The sequence below is a fragment of the Nycticebus coucang genome, chromosome 4 (genome assembly GCF_027406575.1).
Source record: "Nycticebus coucang isolate mNycCou1 chromosome 4, mNycCou1.pri, whole genome shotgun sequence".
Lineage (NCBI taxonomy): Eukaryota > Metazoa > Chordata > Mammalia > Primates > Lorisidae > Nycticebus > Nycticebus coucang.
The window spans coordinates 94,573,865-94,598,305 of NC_069783.1; the positions used below are offsets into that span (position 1 = coordinate 94,573,865).

The 24,441-nt window shown below is 43.8% G+C and overlaps 1 protein-coding gene across 1 annotated transcript in view; it reads right to left on the reverse strand.

Moving 5' to 3' along the window:
* Positions 1–1,232: 1,232 nt before the first annotated feature.
* Positions 1,233–24,441, reverse strand: part of LONRF2 (LON peptidase N-terminal domain and ring finger 2) — a 142,506-nt gene continuing 119,297 nt past the window's right edge. Inside the window, exon 12 of the mRNA XM_053589553.1 lies at positions 1,233–1,315. Coding sequence (XP_053445528.1) covers positions 1,277–1,315 — 39 coding nt within the window. The 3' untranslated portion in view covers positions 1,233–1,276. The remainder of the gene's footprint in view (positions 1,316–24,441) is intronic.

Consider the following 24,441-nt stretch of genomic DNA (forward strand, 5'->3'; position numbering starts at 1 on the left):
GAACCAGAAACTCCAGTTGTTGTAGCAGACTAAATCATCCCGAGTGGTGATCGCTAAAATGGAACTCTGCATAATTTCCTGCCATTTCCATATCTCCTCTGAATGAGAAATCAGTTCTGAAATCCAAACAGATCCTCAGAAAAAGAAATGTTGTAAATATGAAACTAAGTATTATTTTCCCCCTATCTCTAGAGATAAAGTGGCACTACTTCAAAAGAGGTACAATTAAATCGTTTAAACCCCCAATCTTAATCCATCATAAAACTGTAATAGTACAATTCTTCCTGGGGGTAAACTCAAGTGTGCTTTGAGGTCCCTGCTTATAATTATTTTACCATTATAAACATAATCATATTTCCAAAACCTGGTGTTTACTGTTCTAATCTATTTGGTTCATTCCCAACTATCAGCTGGTTCCCAGTTACAAAGATGAGTCGGGAAGGAAATTAAGCCCTTTCTAAGAACTAATAAAAGACCATCTCTTCTGCAAGTGGTGTTTATATTATGTTTGTCATCATTTGGCTGAAAGAGACTCTAGGAAATGGGAGTGAGATTATTACACAAGAATACATATTGTAGGGAGAAATAAAGATGTGCCCATCAATTCTGTGTTCTGTCCCAGAAATTGGGTGATGCAGATCCAAGATGCTCAATGATGTTCATTTATTTGTCTCACAGCGGGAGAGAGAGAGAGAACACATGAGTGAGTGAGCCAGCACTATTGTGCTGGGCCCTGGCCTGGCGCTGAGGACAAATGCTTAAGAGCTCACAATTAACTTATGATTAAAAATATGATGGAAAAGAATCTTGGCATTGCTGGGTCTGGCATACTCTCCAATCTGAAAAGGGAAAGGAGGTTTCCTTTCTGCTTCATGGACCAAGAGAAATTATGGCATGGCTCAGGTCCAAATTAAAGGAGTGTTTAAAGGCTATTTCATAATGACATAGTGACTTGTAGACTTATTTATTCCCTGCTTACTTCTCTTTATGAATTCTTCTCAGCTCTTCTCTGAACTGGGCAAGTGGCAGGAGGGCTGTGGGTGATGGGAGGAGGCCTGGGATTCACAGGGTGGGGGGAGAGAGGTGGTAGGAGGTGGTGGCAGAGGACAAAGTGGTCCCTGCTCATCTCAATCCTCCTTTCTTTAACCCTTGTTGAAAATCAAATAACAAGGGTTATTTGAATGAAATATGTTTTCCTTTGCTCTGGACCTCTTTATGTGGAAATGACTTCTTTCTACTTCATCCTTCTGCATGTTTTGGTAAGAAACAGATGAGGTTAGAGAAGTAGCCTTTGCAGGTAGGTCTTTTGTCTTACCTAGAAAGAAGAAAACCTGCTGAAATAATATCATAAAATAAATTGTAAATTTCCAAATATTTTCTAGATTTTGGGGAAATAATAGAGGAGAAAGGGTGAAGAGAATTTTATAACATTTAGTTAAAGACCCCAAGGTCTTTCCCCTAATGCCTGAAGGCATAAGATAAATATCTATAACTTATAACTTGAGTTCTGTGATAACTTATAACTAACACACACACACACATATATATGATCCTCTGACTTGTCAAAGCAAAAATATATGGCTTTATTTATTAATAAAATGTTCATTTTAATAGGCATTGTTTTAAGTGGGCAGTAGAAAAGGTACCTCTTTAGGTCTTTATTAGGTTATGATTTCTTTTTTAAAGGACAGTCTTTTAAATGGTCACTTTGGAGTTTTAGAACAACACAAGACCTCTCAGGCCAATGTTCCTCATAGTACCTGGCTAATTGTTAGAATTAACTGGAGAGAGACTTTTTAGATTTCAGATTCCTGCCCACCCCTCTAGATTATTGAAACAATGGGGAAGGGGGCTGGGAATCTATAATTTGAAGCTGCTTCCCAGTAGTCTTAGTGATTTTCCACAAGGGTTGAAGAAGCCCTTATCTCAAGCCCGGCCTCCTAGGGTGAGCTCTCAGACAAGCTCCACGTCCAAGGGCAAGCTCCAAGATAAGCCCCGCCCCCCAGGGAGGAGCTCCCAGACAAGCCTTTTCTCCCAGCGCAGTCTCATTCCAGTGTTCTCTGCACAGGGTCTAGCTATCCCTGCCCTGGCCTACTTGCCACAGCAGCCTCCCAGTTCCATGCTTCTTCCCCAGCAGCCCCATTCTGCCATGACCTACATACCTTGCCAGCAGAAATCTCTTCCCCTGTCACTTTTTCATTCTGATGCTTCTCCTTCCCATACACCTGTGAAGTCCCAACTTAACACCATTTTCAACCCCAACAGTGTTGCTAGCCTGCTGCACAGCTCTGCCTCTCCATGGCTGAGCAAAGTATCAGTCATTGATTGCCCTACACTGATTCTCCAAATCTTTATCATAGCAGCCCTGCAGATGGCCACTATCTACTGAAGTGAGTGAGTAAGCAAGACCACTCAGCAAGTGTTGAACGTATGTTCCAGGAAGTTCTTCTAGGTCCTAAAGGACAAAGCATAAAACACAGCAAAGTACATACCCTCATCAAAGACAGACAAATAAGCATATAATTTAATATCAGATTGGGAAAGCAAAGCAATGAAGGAAAATTAAAATGAAGTAAAGAGGTGAAGTCATTGGGGAGTTATTTTTCTAATGGCAGTCAAAGAAGGTGTTCTGAGGAGCTAACATTTGAGTAGAGAGATGAAAGGAGTGAGGGAACCAGCTCTATAAACATGGAGGAGCACTGCCTGTAGGCAGAGGAAGCAGTAAGTGCAAAGGCCCTAAGGCGGAAGCCCCTAGGGATAGGTTTGCCACCCCTGCCCCACAGCCTGGTTGCAGCCTACTGCCCCACCCTATTTTCCACTATTAGCCAATGCCCCTCTGCATGATCATTGGAAAGCTGTGTGTGATTCTCACCTTTGTTTCTGAGTCTGAAGTTATAATAAAGTGCTTGAAATGTCTTGTTTAGATGGCTGAAATTCCTCCCAGAAGCTGCAAGAATTCAGAAGCTTATATATAGAAAAGGAAAAAAACCTTTTATCTTGCTTTCTGGCTAAATGTTGCTCCTTTTAATTAAAGAGATCAATTTGCCATGAAAACGGGGTCCCCTGACCTTTGCATATTTTCTCTTGAATGATTTAAGAAGGTTTTGCCCTTTATGTAGGCTTCTTAACAAATTGGCCTCCACTGAGTTAAGTCAGTTCTTCTTGACCCAGCTCTGGGTTGAAGGTCTCTCCCACCAGGTCTCACTGGAGGTAGGTCCTCTTCCTTGGCCCCCATACTGCTGGGTAACTGCCCACTGGGCAGCTTAGAGGTCAGCCTCACCTCCTACCTGGGAAGACCCTAGAAACTCCTGCCTTTGGGGTTTCATCCTCCCCTGTCTGGTCCTTGCTTCACCTCCTCTTGTTGGTTGGAGTTTGCTGCTTCTATTACTGAAGTTTGATCTCAGGTTAGCACTAACAGCACCAGGCAGTTAACACACCCCAGCCCCGCATCAACTTGGCTTCTTTACAGTGTTGTGTGTTTTGTTTCCATATTGTTGGAACCATACAGAGTCATTTGAGGATTTTCTGGCGATATTATTGGATGATGGAGACTCTTTGGATGTGTGTGTAGGAGTTAGGGGAGTTGGGGAATGGAGGTAAATTATAACATCAAATATTTGTCTCCAGCTGTTAGAGCAAACCAAATCCAAATCTCCAAGTTCTGAATCCTTATGCTTCTGCCAGTGCTGGAATGTCTTCCCCCACCTTTTTTTTCTGTGCTTTTAGGGCCTGTATCAGTGACCTTCTCTTTGACCTTTCCTATATGTGAAGAATTCTTATTAAGCTCATATTTAGCTTTTTTATTTTATTTAGGGCAGTCTAATTAATCAACAAACAAAACAAAATTTGAGTGGCTTAACGCAATGACAATATAATTCTTGCTCATGTCACAGTCCAAGTGGGTTGGGCACGGGATCCACGGGCCTTCTATCATGGCAGAACCATCTTCAACCCAAGATGGACAAAGGCAGTGTAAGTTCTCACTGGAGCGCTCCAGGGGCAGGCCTGAGAGTGGCACATGTAATTTCTAACTGTCTTATTTGGCCAGACCTCAGGCAGCTGACCCTGCTCATCTACCAGGGACATTGGGAAATATTGTGGAGTAAACTGCCAAGGAGGAAAAGGGACCCATTCAGCAGGCACATAATCACTGTTTCTGCTGTATTTATTGATGCTTCACTTGGATTATACATATTTTGCCTAGTAATCTTCATGGATGCAAAAAAGTATTGAGGGGATTCAGAAGTTTAGTTCAAACATGTCATTTCACAGATGAGGTTGAGAGAAGCAAAGTGACTTGTCTGGTGAAAAGTTTAGCCTAGACTCTTGCTCTTCAGATTCCTGGTCCAGAGTTCCTAATTCCACCGAAGCGGTTTGCTTTCTTTTTTTTTTTTCCTTGAGACAGAGTCTCAAACTGTCATCCTGGGATGGCATCACAGCTCACAGCAACCTCCAACTCTTGAGCTTAAGTGATTCTTTTGCATCAGCCTCCCAAGTAGCTGGAACTACAGGCGCAGCCACAACACCCAGCTATTTTTTGGTTGTAGTTGTCATTGTTGCTTGGCAGGCCCAGGCTGGATTTGAACCTAAAAGCTCTGGTATATGTGGCTGGCACCTTAGCTACTTGAGCTACAGGCACCGAGCCAAGTTTGCATTATTTTTATCTGACTAAGAAGCCATATGCTCACTGTAGTTGAGGACTAGGTCTCCAATCCTAGACTCGTGCTTATAACAAGTATGGACTAAATCTTATAACTGATCAGAGGTGAAGTTGCAGGACACAACCTTCCCTTTCACAGCTGAAGCTCTCATAAGGACCTTCCTCCATGGACCAGGGAGAAAGAAAGTGGTGGAAAGCATATGGCCCCATTTTACCAATCTATGATGCCAATGTCTGAAAAATCCACCTTTATTTTAGAAACCACAAAGAAAAAAATGCTACAAATTAACTATAGCAAAATCCTTTTTATCAACTAAAAGTTATTTTATACTTATTAATAGAGCTTACATAGGCCCAATAAGACTTTAGTGGTAAATACACATAAAATAGAATTTACCAGTCCAGTTTTTTTTTTTTTTTTTGAGACAGGGTCTCACTCTGTTGTCCGGGCTTGAGTGCAGTAGCATCATCATAGCTCACTGCAACCTTAAACTTCTAGGCTGAAATGATCCTCCTGCCTCTCAGCCTCCCAAGTAACTGGGACTACAGGTGTATACCACCATGCCTGGCTAATGTTTTATTTTTTGTGAGACATGTCTCCACTATGTTGCTCACACTGGTCTTGAACTCCCAGCTTCAGGCAATCCTCCCATCCCAGATCTCCAAAGTGCTAGGATTATGTGAACCACTGCACCCAGCCTCCAATGATTTTTGAGTGTACAGTTCAGTGGCACTAAGTACACTGACATTGCTGTGCACCCATGACCATCATTTATTTCCCACCCTGCACACCCTTCCCTTTGGGAAGACAAAAAAGGGAATTTTGTGCCCATTAGACTAACCCTCCATTCCTCTCTCCTGGACCCCTGATAGCCATCATTCTACTTTCTGTTTTTATGAATTTGACTATTCCATGTACTTTCTTAAGTAGAGTTATACAGTATTCATCCTATTGTGATTTGCTTATTTTACTTAGCATAATATCTTCAAGATTCATCCACATTATCAGAACTTTCTTCCTTTTTAAGGTCAAATAATATTCCATTTCATACATGTACATATTGTTTGTCTATACGTCCACTGATGGATGCTTGAGGAATTTCCACCTTTTGGCTATTGTGAATAATGTTGCCATGAACTTGCCTATACAAATGGCTGTTTGAATCCTTGCCTTCAGTTACTTTGAATATACAGCCAGAATTCCAACTGCTGGATCATATGGTAATTCTCTGTTTACCTTTTTCAGGACCTCTATACCACAGTAGCTGCACATTTTATATTCCCAGCAACAGTGCACAGGGATCCTATTTCTCCATATCCTCATTACCATCCTAATTAGACAGGTTTTTTTTTGGTCACATAACACTCTAGCACAGTGGTTCTCAACCTTCCTAATGCTACAACCCTTTATTACAGTTCCTCATGTTGTGGTGACCCCAACCATAAAATTATTTTAATTGCTACTTCATAACTGTAATTTTTGCTACTGTTATGAATCGTAATGTAAATATCTGATATTAGGTGATCCCTGTGAAAGGATCATTCTACCCCCAAAGGGGTCGCGACTCACAGGTTAAGAACAGCTGCTCTAGCAATTCCTTAAAAATGAGAATGTAAGTGAAATCAATAGTTTCAGCCATTCCTAAAACTTCTTCACTTTCAGTTTGACTTTCCTGAGTCACTATGTGACTCAGAGAGGATGTCATTTTCCACCCAATGTCATGCTGAGTGCTGTAGGACCATCAAACTCACTGCAGAGGCAGCATCTTCTTAACTCACGTAGGCCTCACGTTCCATTATTGGAATGGTTGTGATGTGGGAGTTATTTATATCCTACTGATCAAGGTCATTGTCAAGGTCTGATTTTTCACATGTCTGCCTCCTGAGGGTACATGTTATCACATGATGCATGGAGTTAGTCACTGCTGCAGATACTGGTGTGCTGGGATCTTGTCAAAAAGCCATTCAAAAAATCCAAAAATGTCAACCTCCAGCATAAATGGGTTGAATTAAGAGGCCTCCCAAAGGCACTGGTGCTCCTCAGCCAATGTTCCTTCTGTACAGCCAGCCCACTTTGACTCTTGCTTTGAGAATATTGCTTAGTTTACCACCTTCCCACCATGTCTTGGCAAACTTTTAGTTGCCAGGAGTTAGAGCACCACTCCACTGTGATCTCTGGGGTTTTGATCAAAGCAAATGACTCCTACTCTGCATGTTTTTGATACCGACCCTGTCTATGTCAATGCCTGCTTAAGCAATGGCAATTATACTGTGACTGTTGACAAAAAAAAACATGAGCTGTCATTGATTGTAGACTGTATCTTAATTCTAGAAGGTTATAATAAAAAAACGGGTTGTGTCCTAGAAATGATGACATGTTGATAAAGTGTAATAGGTACGTATTACATTTTACACGTGGATCACTTAGTACGAAGACTGCTGTAGCCTAGACCCCTCATTTTGAAATTACTATTTAATAAGTTGGTGAGCAGGGAAATAAAGACATAGTTCACCTCATCAAATGGGACTAGAGCCCTTTTCATCCTGGATCAGCATGGGAAGGACTAAAAGGGCTGTCTGGAAGGTGGAGAAGGAACACCGAGTTGCCAGTGGGTGCCGATCCTGTTAATCTTGGATGGAGAGAGAGGTTATTCTACAAAGAACAAGATCTGTATAGAACAAACACAAGGGTTTCTTTTAGCCAGATGAGGGCAGAATGAATGTTGCTTGTGCACGGAAGAGATTTGGCTGTATTTTCTGATGAAAAACAATTTTTTCCCTGCTTGTCAATGCTTTTGGAAAAGGTTAACCTTGTAATGCATCCCTGAACTCTGTTCTAGGTTCATTTATTGTGCTACAGGATTGGAAAGAAGTGGGCACCCTGGGACTTATGCATCTGATTCACTCCTGGGAAGTTAGAAAAAGGAATGAATGAGAAAGTAGAAACACCCAAGACAATCATGAAAACAAAGAAAAAAAATCCCAGAAGAGAAAAAATTTAGAAAATGTATTAAGCCCATGATGAATTTATCTTTACCATTAACTTACATTTCTATAATTGGAAAATATAGACAGGTGTAAGTGCATTGTAGCACACTTTCTAGTGCATTTCAGCAAATCATAATTTAAAAGCTGTCAGGTCAATAACTAGACTACAGTGAGCACTCCAGAAACCCACCCTGCGCACCCCTCTCCATTACCAGCCCCTGTCTCACTGTGGGCCTGACAGGGAAGCTCCAGGCAGGACTGGCTTGGTGGGTGTGAGTCCGGTGCAGTCTTACAGGGGCCCACCCTCAAATGAGTCCCTGCCTTGAGATTTAATTCTGCTCATCAGCTTGAAATTCTTAATTATTCTTTCAACTTGTGTTTTGTAAGTGAAGTCCGAAGGGGCAATGGAGTGTGCAGATGAGCACAGGAGACACACACGAGAAAGGAAAAACCTTTACATGTGAGAACTTTTAATGGCACATTTCCCCTTCTTTTTGGACAAGGAGCTTCACATATTCATTTTGCAATAGGCTCTGTTATTTATTATCTAGCTGGTTCTGACAGGCCTAGTGGGCCTAGGCTAAGAAAGAAAGGTGTCAGGCCTAGGCTATACTGGAAAAATACCAGTTAACTCCTAGCAAATTTCTGGACTGCAAGCTTTCAAATGAAATGAAATAAGTCTAGTTCACTCCCAAGATACATGCCAAAGTACTAATTGATTTCTTGCTTCTAGTTCATTCCCAATTTCTTGCTTGGCTAACTCCCTGGGAAACAGACCGGGAGGTACCAACTGTTCCCAGACAGACTTTTAAACAATACCTGGTGGGGAGAACACTGAAACTAAGATATAGGGGAGAAAAGTACTGAATCTAAGATGTATAGGGGGAAAATATTAAAAGAAAGATGTATGACATATGGCTAACTAACCGCAAAATTCTGCTTCTGTACAATGCTTGCTTGCCACCCTACCCAGATATACCTGGACAGCCTGCATGCCAATCAGGATGCAGACCAAGCCTTAAAAACCTGACTCCTTAAGCACTCGGGGCTGCTCTCAGAAACCCCATGTTGGGACACTGAGGCAGTCGCCAGCCAGCTCGTCAATAAAAGGACTCTACTGTAAATTTGGCTTGTTTGGCAGTGTGGTCTTTGTGGAACTCCTGGAAACAACAGTTCTGGCTATTGGAATACTGGGTGTCAAAAAAAGAAAAGAAGAATGAAGGAAGGAAAGAAAACAAAAGGACAATAACAGAAAAGGAAAAAGTTAACTGGCAATTCTGGGTAAGAAACCTACTGGTGTTTTCCGTAGCTCAGCTGAAGGCTGACCTCCAGCTCTACCTGGTGTAAGAGAAGGGATGACCACTCAGCAGTTTCTCTCATTCACTAAACAAACAGGCGGGCCAACCACAGGAAAGGCAACCTGACAGATTACAGGAGTGATTCCTACCTTCAAGGTATGAGAATTTCAGTAAAAGGAAATACACATGTTCCTCCCTGGCTCTAATCTTGCCAGACTTGGTCATTTATCTTTTCTGCTGGGAGTGATCCTTCTAAAATTTCGATTTGAATAGAAGGTTTTCTTCAATGACTTCCCAGTGCCCTCAGGATAAAGTTGAAATTCCCTAACTGGTGGTGATTCATTCCAGACATTTCCTGCAGCAATTATCAGACAATACAACTCATAATGGGTCAACAATAACACAATTTAGTACCTCACAGAAAAGAGGCCCAGGAAAAGAAGTTTTAGAACTGATTAATTTGTAAGGGCTGCTCTGCTTTTCCATATACTGATTTGTCTTTGGAGGCTGGTTTTTCTTTTGATCAAGATGGCAATCAGGATATATCCACAGGGGGGGAAAAAAAAAGGTGGTGGTGGGGGGAGATGGGCACCATTTGTTCCTCAGGGTCTCCCTTAATTAGCAGGAAATGCGTTGTAAAAGCCCTTGTCCCCCACTGTCTTCTTGGCAAGTACAGCATTGCATTTGCTGAACCAAACCCTGGGAAGGGAAAGGGATCACCTATATCACGGGGATCACGATTGGCTTGGTTCCTGACATGGGGAAGGGACTTCCCTCCTCTTGGTGACTTGCTGTCTCCAAAAACCTTAGCGATTCCAGGTATGAGAAAGTGAGGGTAGGCCCACATGAGCGGAAACATGTAAATTAATTCAACTCTGGGGAGAGAGAAAGGGGAGCAAGGGCTCAAGAAGCTTCCACCTACTGGGTACAGTGTAGGGTCTGTGGGACACCTCCTGGGTAAAGGACTCAACTACAACTCAGACTTCTAACAAACACAATGTAACCTAATTGTATGTTCCCTTATATTAATCTGAAATTTTAAAAAAAGTGAAAAAGTGGGGCTAGTGGCCATGAGAGAGAATGTAGTGAGAATAAGATGGAGTCAGTCAGGTGAGGGCTGAGATGCTGCAGCTGGTCTGGCCAAGTCAGGTCCTCTGTGACCTGCACCTCATGTCTCCCATTCTTGTTTTGTAAATTCAGCTATAATGTAAAAGTGTCTGTCTTGACTAGTTTGGGGCTATTGATTGAGGAGATTAACTTTTGAATTAGAAATGTTTTGGGTCATGGGTTATATTATTTATTATGGGTCATAGGTTATGCTGATTAGTGTTGTTTAAGATAAAGGTTAATCATTATTGTTTAACATAAGGGTTGATGAGGTTCTTGCTTTTAACATATATATATAACAGATATATATATATATAAAACAGTGGGTTTGGAAATGGAAGAACAGAACAATCTGGGAGAGGCTACTCTCACTGTTCTCCAGAATCACTGGCCTTCTGATGACAAAGATTGATGGACCTATTCCCAAGTCTGCATACTGGCTGACAGTGACAAGCAGCTGGACACTCTTTGTCTAGTAACAGTGGGACAGTCAGTGGTGCTCACACTGGCCCTGCTCTCTTGTATAGCCTCCTTTGCTGTTACTTCACCCTCACATGCTATTTCTCAGCCACACTGAATTTCTCTTCTTTTCTCAAACTGCCAGACTCTGACTCTTTTGGTATCATGCTGTTCTTTTTGCTTGGAGCTGTCTTTCCACTGTAGACCTTTCTCCGAGCCAAGGGCACCTGCACGAGCGGGCGTACGTGCTGGGGCTGTCCTCCACCTGATTAACTCTTGTTCAGCCTTCAGGCCAGTAGCTTAGGCCAGGAGTGGGCAGCTGTCAGCTTCTGGTCTCTTGACATATTACATTTGGTTCCCTCAGTGTTTTTCTATCTTTGGATTAGTTCTGGATATTTAAAAATAAAAATTCAGTGTTTTTGACTTCTTGAAAATTGGGAGGAGACACCAGCCCCACATGGCCTCAGGACTTCATTTGCTCAAGCAGGGACCCACTTTGGACAGAGCCATATTCTCTCCCACTCCTTCAGCCACACCTGGCTAGATTAACTCATTTCTTCTGTCTCCTTGGCCCTGAAGGTATTGGAGATGGGCATCCCTGGCTCAGACCACCCCTGACTGCCCACTACCAGGCTACACTGATTTTTTGCTGGATAGCTACAAAGCACGCTTCCCTCTCCAGTCAAAACACGTATCACACACTATTATAGCAGGTTCTCAATGACTGTAGAGACTAAAGTAAGAAGTAAAGTGTAGGTGTGTCAGATGAGCATTGAGACCCTGTTTGTTTCAGGCAGTATTGATGAACTGTGCACCCTACGCCGGATAGTGTGTGGACACCAGGAAAGAGGGGTGAATACAGCAGCCTGAGGCCTCAATGGGCCCATAATCCAGTGGAGAGACCAACAGAGACAGACTGATTTCTTACAGTGGAGGTGATAAACGCTGCCAGAGAAGCACGTAGAAGGGCACCAGGGGTAACTGATTTATTGGTCTTGAGTGGTAAAGTAACTCTATATCTGTCTGGGTCCCAGCAGGAAACAAAATTCACACCAGATGGTTCCAGGGAAGAGAGTTTCATGAAGGAACCAGGTTAGGGGTGCAGGAAGCTTCAGGAGCTGGCAGGGGATGCTGCTGTGACACTGGGAAGCCATCGCCTCTCCTAGGGTTTAGGGACAAGAAGTGGAATAGTACTGTTTGAATACATAAGAGGCAGGGTTGTGGACCTGGTTATAGTTAGAAACCTGGCCTGAAAGTCTGGAGGGAGGAAAGGGAAAAGTACCCCGTCTCTCCCTTCTCCTCCCGGCCCTGCCTTCTCCTCCTCGCCTCTGCTCCTGGCTGAACCCAGCTAGAAGTCCTGCCAGGACCGTGCGGTCTGCAGGGCTCATCCTTCTGGGGCAGAAAACAAAGCAGAGGAGGGGCGAAAAGGGGTCCGGGTGGGCGCGAAGACTGAACAAGTGGTGCAGAGTCTTTCCAAGGAAAGGTCCCCCGGAGGTGAGGAGGAGGGAGGAAAAGGACAGAGTTTGTTTTCAAGATTTTTTGGTTTCCTTTAGTTTAGGATTTGTGGTGTTGTTGGTTGTTGTCTGGTTGGCTTATTTGTCGGTTATTATTTTTTTATCTATGTGGAAGTTGCTGCCTGTTTGCAGTTACTATCACATGTCAACGTGTTTGCTAAGCCAGCTCCCCCTTGTGAATCATAGGTATGCACTCCTTCACTAAGGCAGAGGATCTGCATTTAACCATTGGCCTTGGGAGTAAAAACCAAATGAAGTACTCAGGAGTGTGGAGGTTTTGCTCTGGTTTTTCAATTACTGAGGGCATTAGCTGGTGTGTTAGGTAGTGACAATAGCGTACACAGTGTACTGTATTGTTTTCCGTACTATAGGGAAGGGTACAAACTACTTTGTGATTAATTTAGATTTCCCTGTATTGGGTGACATAACACAGCCACACACAAACCCTTTTTCTTTCTGGCTAAGACAAAGGATCTGGCGAGCCCGTCACCCCCCAGAAGTTTGTGCCAAAAGACCCTAATCTGGCAGACAACCTGTGGAATGTGCCCACCCCCACCGCCCCTTATAAAAGTGGTCTCTAACTGCCCCTGGGTGTAGACACCATCTTTGCACTGCCCAGGCAGCTCACCCTCCCCTTTCAATAAACATGCCCTGAACATCTCCTTTATGGTCTCAGCACTGGGTGCCACTGTTTACACCTTTCGCCCTGTAGTTCTGAATTAAACAGAAAGCTTGTATAAATGTCTTCCTCTCAAAACTTAGTTCTCCTAAAAAGTGAGATTTGAATTGATTTCTTCTGTTTGGTTATTCAAATGAAAAAGGGACCATCTATGAAGATTTGCTGCTTCCCTTACTACGACAGGAAAACAGTCAGGGGACAGATTCCTGCCTCTTGGAGGAAGAACCTGGGCATAGACTGAGACGGACTCACAGGCCTGTGATTAGTCAAATCATGCAGGTTGAGAATACAAAATTTGGAGCAGATTCCTTACTGTGACTTAGTTAGAAAAAATCTCAGTGCCCATCTATGTGTACTCAACATGGACCAAAACATGTGACAAATGTGCCAAGCCATGGATGTGCATTTTGTTGCCTCCCCAGGGAACACTCAGGGTCAGGTGGCATGTAGGTTCCCAGCTATGGCTGCACTGGCAGACACCCCTGGTGCCCACACTGCCAGGGCTCAGGGAGGTGCTGTTTATGCTTAAAGTGAAAAGTGACCAAGTTCTAGAGCTGTGCAGTGCTACACAGAGCCTGTAGTTAGTAGATAATACTGTATCGTGCACTTAAACTTTCCCCGAGAGGGTAGATTTCACGTTAAGTATCTTACCGCCCCCCCCCAGCCCCCCAACATACACACACATACAAAGGGCAGTAAGGAAACAAAAGACATTTAAAGAACTTGGAGGTAGCAAAGGTCCTTTTAAAAAAGCTTTCATGGGCGCTTAGACTGAAGTGTTTTGACCTGGCGAATCGATCAATTTCCAGTCTCTGTTGGTTTATGCTGTCAACTCAGGGCACTCTCATGGAAGATAGTCTCTGTATGCTGTAAATTTTAAGCTTGTATAGATTTTAAAAATGACTTATGTCCATGCCACATGCATTTCAAACAGATATTTTTAAAATCGCTCCAACAGGATGCCTGTATCCCATTGGGTAGGGTGGGACTGTGGAGAATCCACCGGCAGTGAAGTGGAGGGACCCGGCTCCAGAGCAGGGCTCTGACCCTGGGCACTGGCCTTGGCTGAGCCTTGGTTTCTCAGTGAGTAAGCAAAGGTGAACGTCCCTGACTCACTTGCCTCCCTGGGGGCCAATGGGGACAGATGGAGAACACGTTCAAGTGCTTTAAGCAGCACGGAGCACTGTAGAAGGCACAGTTTGCTAGGCACACAGGGGTGCACCCTGGTTTGACTCCAGAGGCCAGGGGAGAGGGGTGGGCAGGAAGGAGGCTCTTCTCCCACCGTGCAGGGAGATTCCTCACTTATCTATGGCTTTGTGTGGATGTCAGAGGAAGCGTACTGCAGATATACTCCCCAGGTCATCAATGCCAGCCCCCCACCCACCTCGGGATAGTCACCAAGATGGCACATGGCAAGAACTGGGGAGATCTCTGCACTCTTAGCTTAGTCTGAGATGTACTGTTTCTTTCATTTCAAGTCTGTTGCCCTGATGGAGGGAGTGTGTGATGGGCTCCCAAACCATAGCCACCTGCAGGCATGTCCAAGCTTCCCCTAGACTCCGCCCCATTCCCACCCCGCAATATGCTTGTAGATCCCTCTCTGGTCTGTTTCTGGGAAAGTAGAGAGAGAGAGCTCTTTCCTTCCCAGGCCTGGACATGGTTGAGGGTCCTATTTCTGGGGTGGCTGTGACACCCAGAATCCTGCAAACCTTTCTCCCCACTTGGGCATCTTTGATGCATAGTGCTGGACAAATACACTGTCCTTTAAACTCATCCTGTAGATGTAACTTCAGGCCAAGACAAATATGGAGTTTTGAGCTCAAACCTATTAAAGGGATTTATGCGTCACTAAAAATAGAGAAAAATTCATTACATTCTTTTCTTGTAAGAAGCTGGATTTACTTTGCCAAATGTGTCTCTGAAAGTGGATCTTTTTTTCTTTTTTTCCTGTCAACAGTTATATTTGTTGCTATTCCCAGCAGGGCAGATTGTCCATTAAGTAATCACAATATAAGGGAATCCTCAATAAAACACAATCTTAACTGAAAAGTACATAGATATACCTTGCTTTGAAGAACAGAGATGTTCTGCAAAGTGACTTTTTGGTAAAGCAACTAAGAAATACCAGAAATGCACCAGAGGGAAATAAAAAAAATGTGGCTCTGACTCCAGACAAGAGGAGAGGCTGGGGGTGGGGGCGGCGGGAGTAGCAGCTTGGGGGAGGGGCAACAGCTTGTGCCTGGCAGGCTATGGCTCCAGGAAGCTGGACGCCCAGCCTGCTTCTGGGAGGCCACAGCCAGCAGGGTGGGGAGCTCTCCCCCTTCCTTACAGGCCTTGCACCATTATCAGTCCAAGGCAGAAACAGTGAGGGATGGGAACACGCCTTGGAGATGATCGCAGAGCCAATAGGAAAGCGGCCTTGCTTCATGGACAATTTACAGCAGCTGTCTGAAGCACACTGGCTTCTGTAACGCAGGGTACACTGGGTACAGCTCTGAAGAAGGCATTTTATGTGCTAGAGATTTCTGTGCCGAGCTTGAGAAGCTGCCTTTTAGACTCACAAATTGCTTATATAACCCAGAGGTCAGCTGGGGCCTCTCCGCCCTTGTCGAACAAACACCTCCATTTTCCTCCCTACAAGGGTCCAAGGCTTCAGCCACCCCCAGATTTACTCTCAATGTGGATCCCACCCAACTTGGGCTCTCTCCTGAGTCCTCCCCTGGAAGCCGGGGTCGGATGCACCTCCCCCTCCCGCCCCTGGGTTCTCTCCCTGAAATCAGGACTTCCCTGAAAGTGATGGCTTTGGAGGTGTGCACAGCAGAGTCACCTTGCAGACTTCACAGCTTTGCAACTTCAAAACCTCCCCTTACAGCGTCATTTGGCAGTGATGGAAATGTTCTGGAACTGGAAAGAAGGGACAGTGTGCGCCTTTGGGAATGTACTAAACGCCATTGAGTTCTACTCTGTGCTTTAAAATGTTTAATCTCGGCCAGGTGAGGTGGCTGATGCCTGTAATCCTAGCACTCTGGGAGGCAGAGGTGGGAGGATCCCTTGAGCTCGAGTCAAAGACAAGCCTGAGCAAGAGTGAGACCTCATCTCTACTAAAAATAGAAAACTTACCTGCATGTGGTGGTGCCTGTAGTCCCAGCTCCTCAGGAGGCTGAGGCAGGAGGATCACTTGGACCCAGGAGTTTGAAATTGCTGTGCGCTACACTGAAGCTACGGCACTTTAGCCTGGGGCAACAGAGTGAGACTCTTCTAAATAAATAAATAAATAAATAAATAAAATGTTTAGTCTTATGTGAATCTCACCTCAATAAAAAGCAAAACCTAGAACACCTCCCCCAAGCTCTACACTCAGGCAGAGTTCAGTGCCCACTTCCGTCTTTCCTGCTGTCTGGGGCACCCACATTTGCCCTCATGAATGCCTCGGAGGATCAGCTTCCCAGGGCTTGCCACGGACCTGATCTAGCTTCCTCAAAGGACAGTCAGAGCGAAATAGTGACATTTCTGTCTGTCTCACTGACAGGTGAGGAGTGGGCTGGGTGCAAAGGAAGGTTTATTTTTTAATAAACCAGTAGCTTCTGTGACATTATACCCAGCTCATGCTAGTGCCATGGGTAGGATTATATTTCTTGGGCCTATAAACCTCTCCAAGCTTTTAGAAAGGAGAGCTAGGCGACTGCAGCCCAATGGTCAGATGGAGGGCTCTGGAGCTCGACCATCCTAGGTGGTCCCTGGCTTTCGTCACTTCCCTTCTTCATGAGCCTCTCCACCCAAGCACCTGTGAGCTTCAGTGTCTTCACGGTGAGAAGGGATGAGGGTACTCACCTTGTCTGGTGATGGGTCAGGCGGGGTCACCACAAATGGCCAGCACACAGTGAGTGAGGGTTCATATTAGAGATCATGGTTCCTGCTGCCTCAGAGCGGAGCCAGTAGAAGGACTTGGCAATGGGGGTTTTGGCTTGGAGTTCCTTTTATTAATATAATAATATTCACCTGTAGATTTACCTTCATTCTCAGCATTAGGGAACCTGCCTGATACAGACTCAGACATTGAGGTCCTAGGGGCAGCAAGGCATCCTGGGAGTGGGCGGCTCAAGGTCCCCCAGCCTAGGCATAAGTGTGTCTCAATTCAATGGGAACTTGCTTAATGGCTTATATTTGTATTAATTACAGTTTACAAAACACTTTCACAATAATTTTCTCACTTGTTTTCACAACCGCCCCAGGAAACAGATTTCCTCCCCATCTTTGGAGATGAGAAAGCTAAGACTCAAAGAGATTAGGTGACTTGCCTAATGTCACACAGCAAAGAGCAGAGCCAGGGGTCCAACCCAGGTGCCTGATTCCCATGTGACCTCTTAGGCTGGCGCTCAGTCTGCTAAGCTGAGGTCTTCCTTGGGCCCAGGGCTGGGCTGGGGCTTGGTGGGAGGAAAAAAAAAAAGGCTCACTCACATCCTGCCCCCAGTAACTTACAGTTCCACGGGCATAATGGAAGTTTGGCAGTCCTTGGTCCAGATGGACACTGATCCAGGTTCTTTAAATCTCCAGGGCATGTTGTAATCATTTTATTTCCTTCAAGGGCAAGTTGTGATGGTGAGCTGTGCTTGTGGCTGCCATGAGAGAGGAGAGTGGCTGCCCCTCAGTGTGGTGAGGGAAGTGGCTGGGGTAGGGGAGAAAGAGCATCCTGGGCTCAGGCAGGATGAGACTGTGTCTCAAAAAAAACCCCAAAAACATATATATATATAAAATTGTGTGAAAGCTACTAAAATACAGTAGTAATAATTCTTTTTTTGGGACAAAGTCTCAGTCGCCCTGGGTAGAGTGGTGCGGCATCACAGCTCACAGCAACCTCAGATTCTTGGGCTCAAGTGATCCTCTTGCCTCAGCTTCCCAAACAGCTGTGACTACAAGTGCCCACCATAACGCCCAGCTAGTTTTTTTTTATTTTTATTTTTATTTTTTATTTTTAATAGAGAAAGGATCCTACTCTTGCTCAGGCTGGTCTTGAACTCCTGAGTTTAAGCCATCTACCTGCCTTGGCCTCCCAAATAATTCTTAATAAATTAAGAAAGAGAAATAACGTGTTTCTTTTAAAGGAAGATATTGAGGTATATGTAAGAAGTGACAATCTTTTATACATCTTTTTATTCATTACTCACACATGTCCTCTGGGGGGGAAATTGAAATAAACCAATTTTCAAAAGCAAGTTCCTTGTTAAACCGGTACTGACGGTAAACTGCTTTTACACTTAATGGCAAGTTGAGTCAGCCACCATTTTTAATAAAACTGATTAATGACTAAGTGTGAACAAAAAAGGGAAGTGAGTAATTGGGTGGAATTTATGTTATCCTAAAGCTGAAATAAAAGTCCATGAGATGGAATAAAACGGCTTTGGAGGCTTGGCCAAGTTCTGAAATAATCAGGAGGCTGAGCACAGGGGCTGTTCTCAAGAACAGGCATCCCGTCCCACAGACAGAGCCTATTAAAAGTTAATAGAATAGTTTGTGATTATTGTTTCAAGCATTATGCAGTGGGAAAGGGCAAACACCTGGCTGAACAAATGACGGGTTTTGATTCTTAATAGCTGATTGTAAAGAAAAGGAACCACAGACGGCCACGGCTTTCAGATGCAGAACTGGCTGTTAGCAGTGAGACAGAGGCAGAGGGGACATCTCAATTTAAGAAGCAGTGATTCTCCAGGGAGCAAACATTGAAAGCCCAAGTCCCAAGTTAATTTTCCCATCATTGTTGAGCTTTGTTGAGCTTTTTCTAGAATATTAGGGGCAAGTCTGGAACTGGGGGGTGGCAACAGAGAAGTCCACTTTGGAGAGGATTTTAGGAATGGGGGAAGCCCAGTGACAGTGTCAGACAATTTTAGGCATTATTGGATAGTTAAATTTGATTTGAAGTTTCTTTTAGACCATTGTATTAGTCGTGCTTTTTATTTTCTGTATTTCTAGATGCTTTGACATCTTGGGGTCTTGCCAATACCAGACAGACTGCCCTTTCCAGGGCTGGCCATAGTCCAGGGCTAGCCAGCTCCTAGAGAGGGTGAATGACTTGCCGGCCAGCACGAACTATCCAACCCAGAGCCCACAGTCCCTCTGCTTCCTTCATCTAGCTCTCACCCTCTAGCCACTACACACCTGCTCTAACTACCCCAGGGCCAGGTACCAGACAACTAGGGATAGACCCCACGCCCAGAGTCCTGAAATTATTTAGCCTCACCCATCCTAACCTATTTATCCTGCCTCACCCATTCCTTCCTGCAGAAACCACAGGAAAGGCTCTTTCCCCTGTCTCCCTCATCTTCTTTACCTCCGGACAGACCCTGGTACTGGCCCACATGGTCCTCCATGGCATGGCCAGTCCTCTCTTCTTGGAACTGTAATCAACTATCTTTCCAGTGGCTGTCATCTCCTGATCTCTTGGTCTTACCATGCCGGAATAATAGTAACAACTACATTTAAGAAAGCCATGTCCAAATGTCCCTGGCATCAAATAAACCGCATCAAAATTTCATGTATCCTGAGAGGGTAAAGCCAAGTAAGGGACTATGGGTTCCCTAACTTGAGGCCTCACGTGTCTGCAAGAGGCACCTGCGCTTTATCCCGTGGATGCTGGAAAGCTTCTGCAGGCTCCTGTGCAGAGCAGGAATGACGACGTGCAGGGGCCTGCACTGCAGGGTGCACTGTAGAGGCAGGCAGATGAGTGAGGAGGCTTTGCTGGGGGCCTAGGCAGCAGCAGGTCAGGCCCGGGAGCCTGGTGGAGGGGATACAGCAGACACAGTAGTTCAGAAAGTGTGGTGGCTCAGGCCTGTAATCCCAGCACTCTGGGAGGCTGAGGTGGGTGGATTGCCTGAGCTCACAGGTTCAAGACCAGCCTAAGCAAGAGTGAGACCCTGTCCCTAAAAATAGCCAGACATTGTGGTGGGTGCCTGTAGTCCCAGTTACTCAGGAGGCTGAGACAAGAGAATCACGTGAGACCAGGAGTTTGAGGTTGCTGTGAGGTATTACACCACGGCACTCTACCTGAGGTTACAAAGTGAGACAAAGTGTCCTGGGGAAAAAAAAAAGAAAGGATAAGATTTGCCAACTAGTGGGATGTAATTGAGTGACAGAGGAAGAATCACAATGACCTGGGGCTTCCAAATCCCAGCCTCTGGAAAGACAGAGGCAGCTGGGGCACAAAGAGGGGTCCTGGAAAGACGAGAAGATTTAGAAGTAAGGGATCGTTGACACCTTTGTTTCCGCTTTTCAAATCTGGGTGGTAGTCGTCACCACTGTGTCCTCCGTCAATAAGCCTTTGCTGAGCTCCCCCAGGCCCTGTCCTAGGAGAAAGTGCAGTGTAGAAAAAGCAGAGCTGCCCCCCTGCACAGAGCTTCTCTCCCAGTGGGGAAGATGATTGGGCACAAACCACCTTTTTGTTAAGAGAGCGTTGTGACCCAGGAACTGCAGGCTGGTGATGACATTCCCAACTGCCTCCTCAGCCTCATTCACAACCCCACAAAGGTATTATTAGAGCTTTTAGTGGACAAGCTGGAGTCTGCCATCACCAACTTCGAAATCCACATTTAGTTATTTCCCCCTTCAGTTTATCACAGACGTGTTCACCAAGAGGGCCAAGGCAGCCCCATGAGCCCAGGACTCGTGAGAGTGAATCGCCTGTGTAAGGAGAGGGACTTCTCACTTGTCACCCGCTCCTGGCACCAAGGCTAAGAAGCCGACTCTCCTGGCCCCGAGGAGTTCCCTCATTTAGACAGCATACATTGTTGTATGTGTTTTCTTTCTGCCTGCAGAATAGTCATTTCATTTCTGATTTCTTCTCTGAAACAAAGCCTGGAGTCAAAGGTCAATAGCAAAACCACAGATTAGGGAAAAAGAGAGATGCACCAATGGGTGAAACAGGTCAGACATACTAATAACAGGATGAGAACTTTCCAACTGCCCATCCTGCCTCTGCCCTTGGAGGTGGGAGGCTGGCACATCCAAAAACTGTGGCAAAAACTGCTATCTTTTCCTCCTTGGCCCAAACACCACAAGTGGGTCTTCCAGGTTCTCTCATTAAAGATGAATTTGCGTAAATTAGAGATGGAAAAAAAAAAACAACAAAAAACAAACAAACAAAAAACCAATGGAAGGTAAAAGGTTTTATCACTTAATAATGACAATTTTATCATCACTTAGCATAACTTCTTTCTGCCAATTTTATCATCACTTACAATAACTTCCATTAGGGTAATAAGGCATTAAGGCTATGTTGATTGCAAATAATCTGGTTACATTCACTAATTACACGGAGACTGATTTTTTTTCCTGTTTGAAATGTAATTTTAAAACATTTCTACTTCCTAAAAACAGGACATATCAGAGTAAGGAGACGCATATGCTGTAGAGATAGAAAATGAGATTTTTGTGTATCTGGCAAGTGTCTGATTACAAGATGAAAATAGCTGGAGAATTCATCTGCAGGGATAAAGAATGCAAATGGCTTGCTCTGGTTGATTTGCTCTCACCTTCTCTCCCTTGGGGTCAAATTAATATGTTTGCTACAGATAACACGTTTTATATAGCCAAAGGTGTTGGTACTCAAACACCGTCTCACAGAGTGGAGATCTACACTGAAAACACAGCCTTTATAGAGATTAAGTATGAATTGCCAGGCTCTGAATTTTATGAGTCTGCCATAGCTGTGAAGTGCTGCTTTAAGTAAGAGACAGAGAGGTTTTGGATACATTATATTGTCATTTAGGGCTGCTATAAAATTCTGCAGGGCTGTCCATTACAGCCCTAGCTTTCAGGTAGCTATCATCGATCAATGGTACTAATGACACTATTATTATGACTAGCCAAGTTGCTGCTTGAATATCAGCACACATCCACTGGATTACAATGATTTGTTTCTAATTTGATAAAATACCCCTTGGCTGTTTTCAAGTCTATAAATGCCCTGAACACCCATACCAGAGCTGGAATTTTGGAGATGCCCTTTTTGGTATTTCTGGAACTGGAAATGATTTCCTTTCAACCAGCCATGGACATTTTCTAATCTATTTTTCAGTAAAATGGTCAAATCTGTTTGGCTTCGAAGAAACAACAAAATAACTCAGATGTCAAAAACATAATGACAATGATAGTTTGCACTGTGTCATGTTTTCAACTATCGAAAAACAATGTTCTATTGTTCTCTCTCTCTTTACAAGATCCCGAGGGTCAGGAGCATATGTTTTATTTGTAACACTTTATAGATGAAGCAGACATTTGCCCCATTTTATAGATAAGAACTGAGGCTCATAGAGACCAAGTGACTTACTCAAGGTCACACATCGAGTAAGTATTAGTGTGAAAACTAGGAGACTCCGGGTGGTCTGATCAGCAGCCTTTCAATCACAGGACATGAAATGTGCGGGACAGGAAATGAAAGCCACTCCATCACTGGTAACTAAACCTCAGTGTACTTTCACCACAGTCTCCCTGAGCACAGGTCTTATGTAAGAATGTGACTTTTCGGGTTATATCTGGCAGATTGCGCTGATGCTGGGGGCCTGCCTAATTTTAGCAGTTTCTAGCTCATCATATGGTGTCTTCATGATTTGCACTTACCATCAGATCAATGTGAAGAGGTGTCTGAGACAGCTCAAATTGTGCTGCTCCTGTGATGGGAGACTGGGACACACTTAAGGTGCTTCAGGGACACCAGCTGCACCACCCCCATTGCCAATGTCCTTGAAGGTCACTTGCTCCCTGACTGCACCTGGAGGCATCTCTCAAGTGGCTCTGTTACTTTGGTTTCCTTCCCAAAAGTAAAAAAAGGTGTGAATAACTTTTTGTCTTTCTGAAGGTTTCCAAAGGGCAAGTAGAAAAGTTAGTGTAATTCAAATTCTGTACCCAAAGACATAAGAATGTCACTTCTGATAGCAAATTGCTACCTGAGGGTATATTAATTCCCACTGACAATGCTACTTTACTTGGTATTTTATTTTAAGAAAAAAAAGATCAAGGTTTAAGTCAAGAAGGTCCCAGTCCAAGAAGTTCTAGAAACTTCTCCATGGAGGAATTTTTCTTTATTTTAGTCTCTCCCATCTGTCTATGCACCCTACAACTAGACTCATTCATCACAACAAGTTCCTGGGCAATTCTAGAGCTGAGGGAAGCAAAGTTAATATATCACTGGGAAGAATACTCCCTACCTGAATTTTATGTTTTTTATTATTTTATTTCAGATAAGGGTATATACGATTAAGTTACATTGTTTGTATTTGTTAGGTAAAGTCCAAGTTGCAGTTGAGCTCTTCACCCAGGAGGTGTGCCATATACCCGTATGTTGTGCTGGATAGGTGAGCATTCACCACAATCCCTTCGCCCTCCCCCTTTCTTGAATTTACATGTGTTTTCTCTCATGTGGGTGTGTAGTTGTTCATCAACAAGTTTCATATTAATATTGAGTACATTGGATACTTGCTTTTCCATTCTTATGATAGTTTACTTAGGAGAATGTTTTCCAAATCCTTTCAGGTAAATACAAAAGATGTAAAGTCTCCATCTTTCTTTCTTCTTCTTTTTTTTTTTTTTTTTTGCAGTTTTTGGCCGGGGCTGGGTTTGAACCCGCCACCTCCAGCATAAGGGGCTGGCGCCCTACTCCTTTGACCCACAGGCACCGCCCAGTCTCCATCTTTCTTTATAGCTCTAAGTATTCCATGGTATACACATACCACAGTTTATTTATCCATTCATGGGTTGATGGGCACTTACATTGTTTCCACATCTTTGCAATTGTGAATTAAGGGGCTATAAAAAGTCAGGTGCAAAGCCTTTATGGTAAAATGATTTTTTTTTCTTCTGGGTAGACACCTAGTAATGGGATTGAAGGATTCAATCTGAATTTTAAGATGCTCTTGGCATCACTTTGTATCCCTTTATACTGCAAGTTGCATTTTTTAAACTATGAAAAGCCAACCATGGCTTCCCTAAGTGTAAAATGACCAAGGTGAGATTGTACGTGTGTGTGTGTGTGTGCACTAAGTGTTATCTCTGGGACTTGAAAAGTTGTGGCAATGTCCTCATGATCCTCTCACTGGAAGTACTGAGCATCCTTTGCAAGATGCCTTGGGGAGGGGGTTCAAATTCACGGATGTGGGCCCTGAAATCTCAACAATGACAATCTTGATATGAACAAGAACAAGGTTCTAATTATTCAAAAGTCTGCTAAAATTACACCCAAATGTTCAATTTTCCACTTGTTCCTCTTAATTAAAAATGAAATGAAAGAGAAAAAGAAACTGTCAAAATTTTATAAATAAAAACAGATGGAATGCGGTATTGGAAGCGCTCTTCTATAATAACATTCCCTTTAATAAAATTCATTGGTTAATTGGGTTGATAAAATCAGCATTAAAATTAAATAAGAATTAACAAACACATGGATAAATATTTGTAGTTTTCTTCATGTGTTACCATGATAAAGGTAATTTACTTGAAAAGCCGTCATCTTTCTTCATAACTGATAAAGCATTACTAATTGTGTGTGTTAATATGGTACAATATGGAATTGAATAGAGGTTTTATCTTAATAACATCTCCATTAAATTAAAGAGAGTGTTGTATGACATGAAAGATAAGTCTGTTTATTCCAAACTAGCACATCAAAAGAATAACTGTGGGAAGCTGGTGCAGTAACTAACATTTTCTATACTGTTCTGGCTGGCAACATTACATTTTTAGTCACTTGTA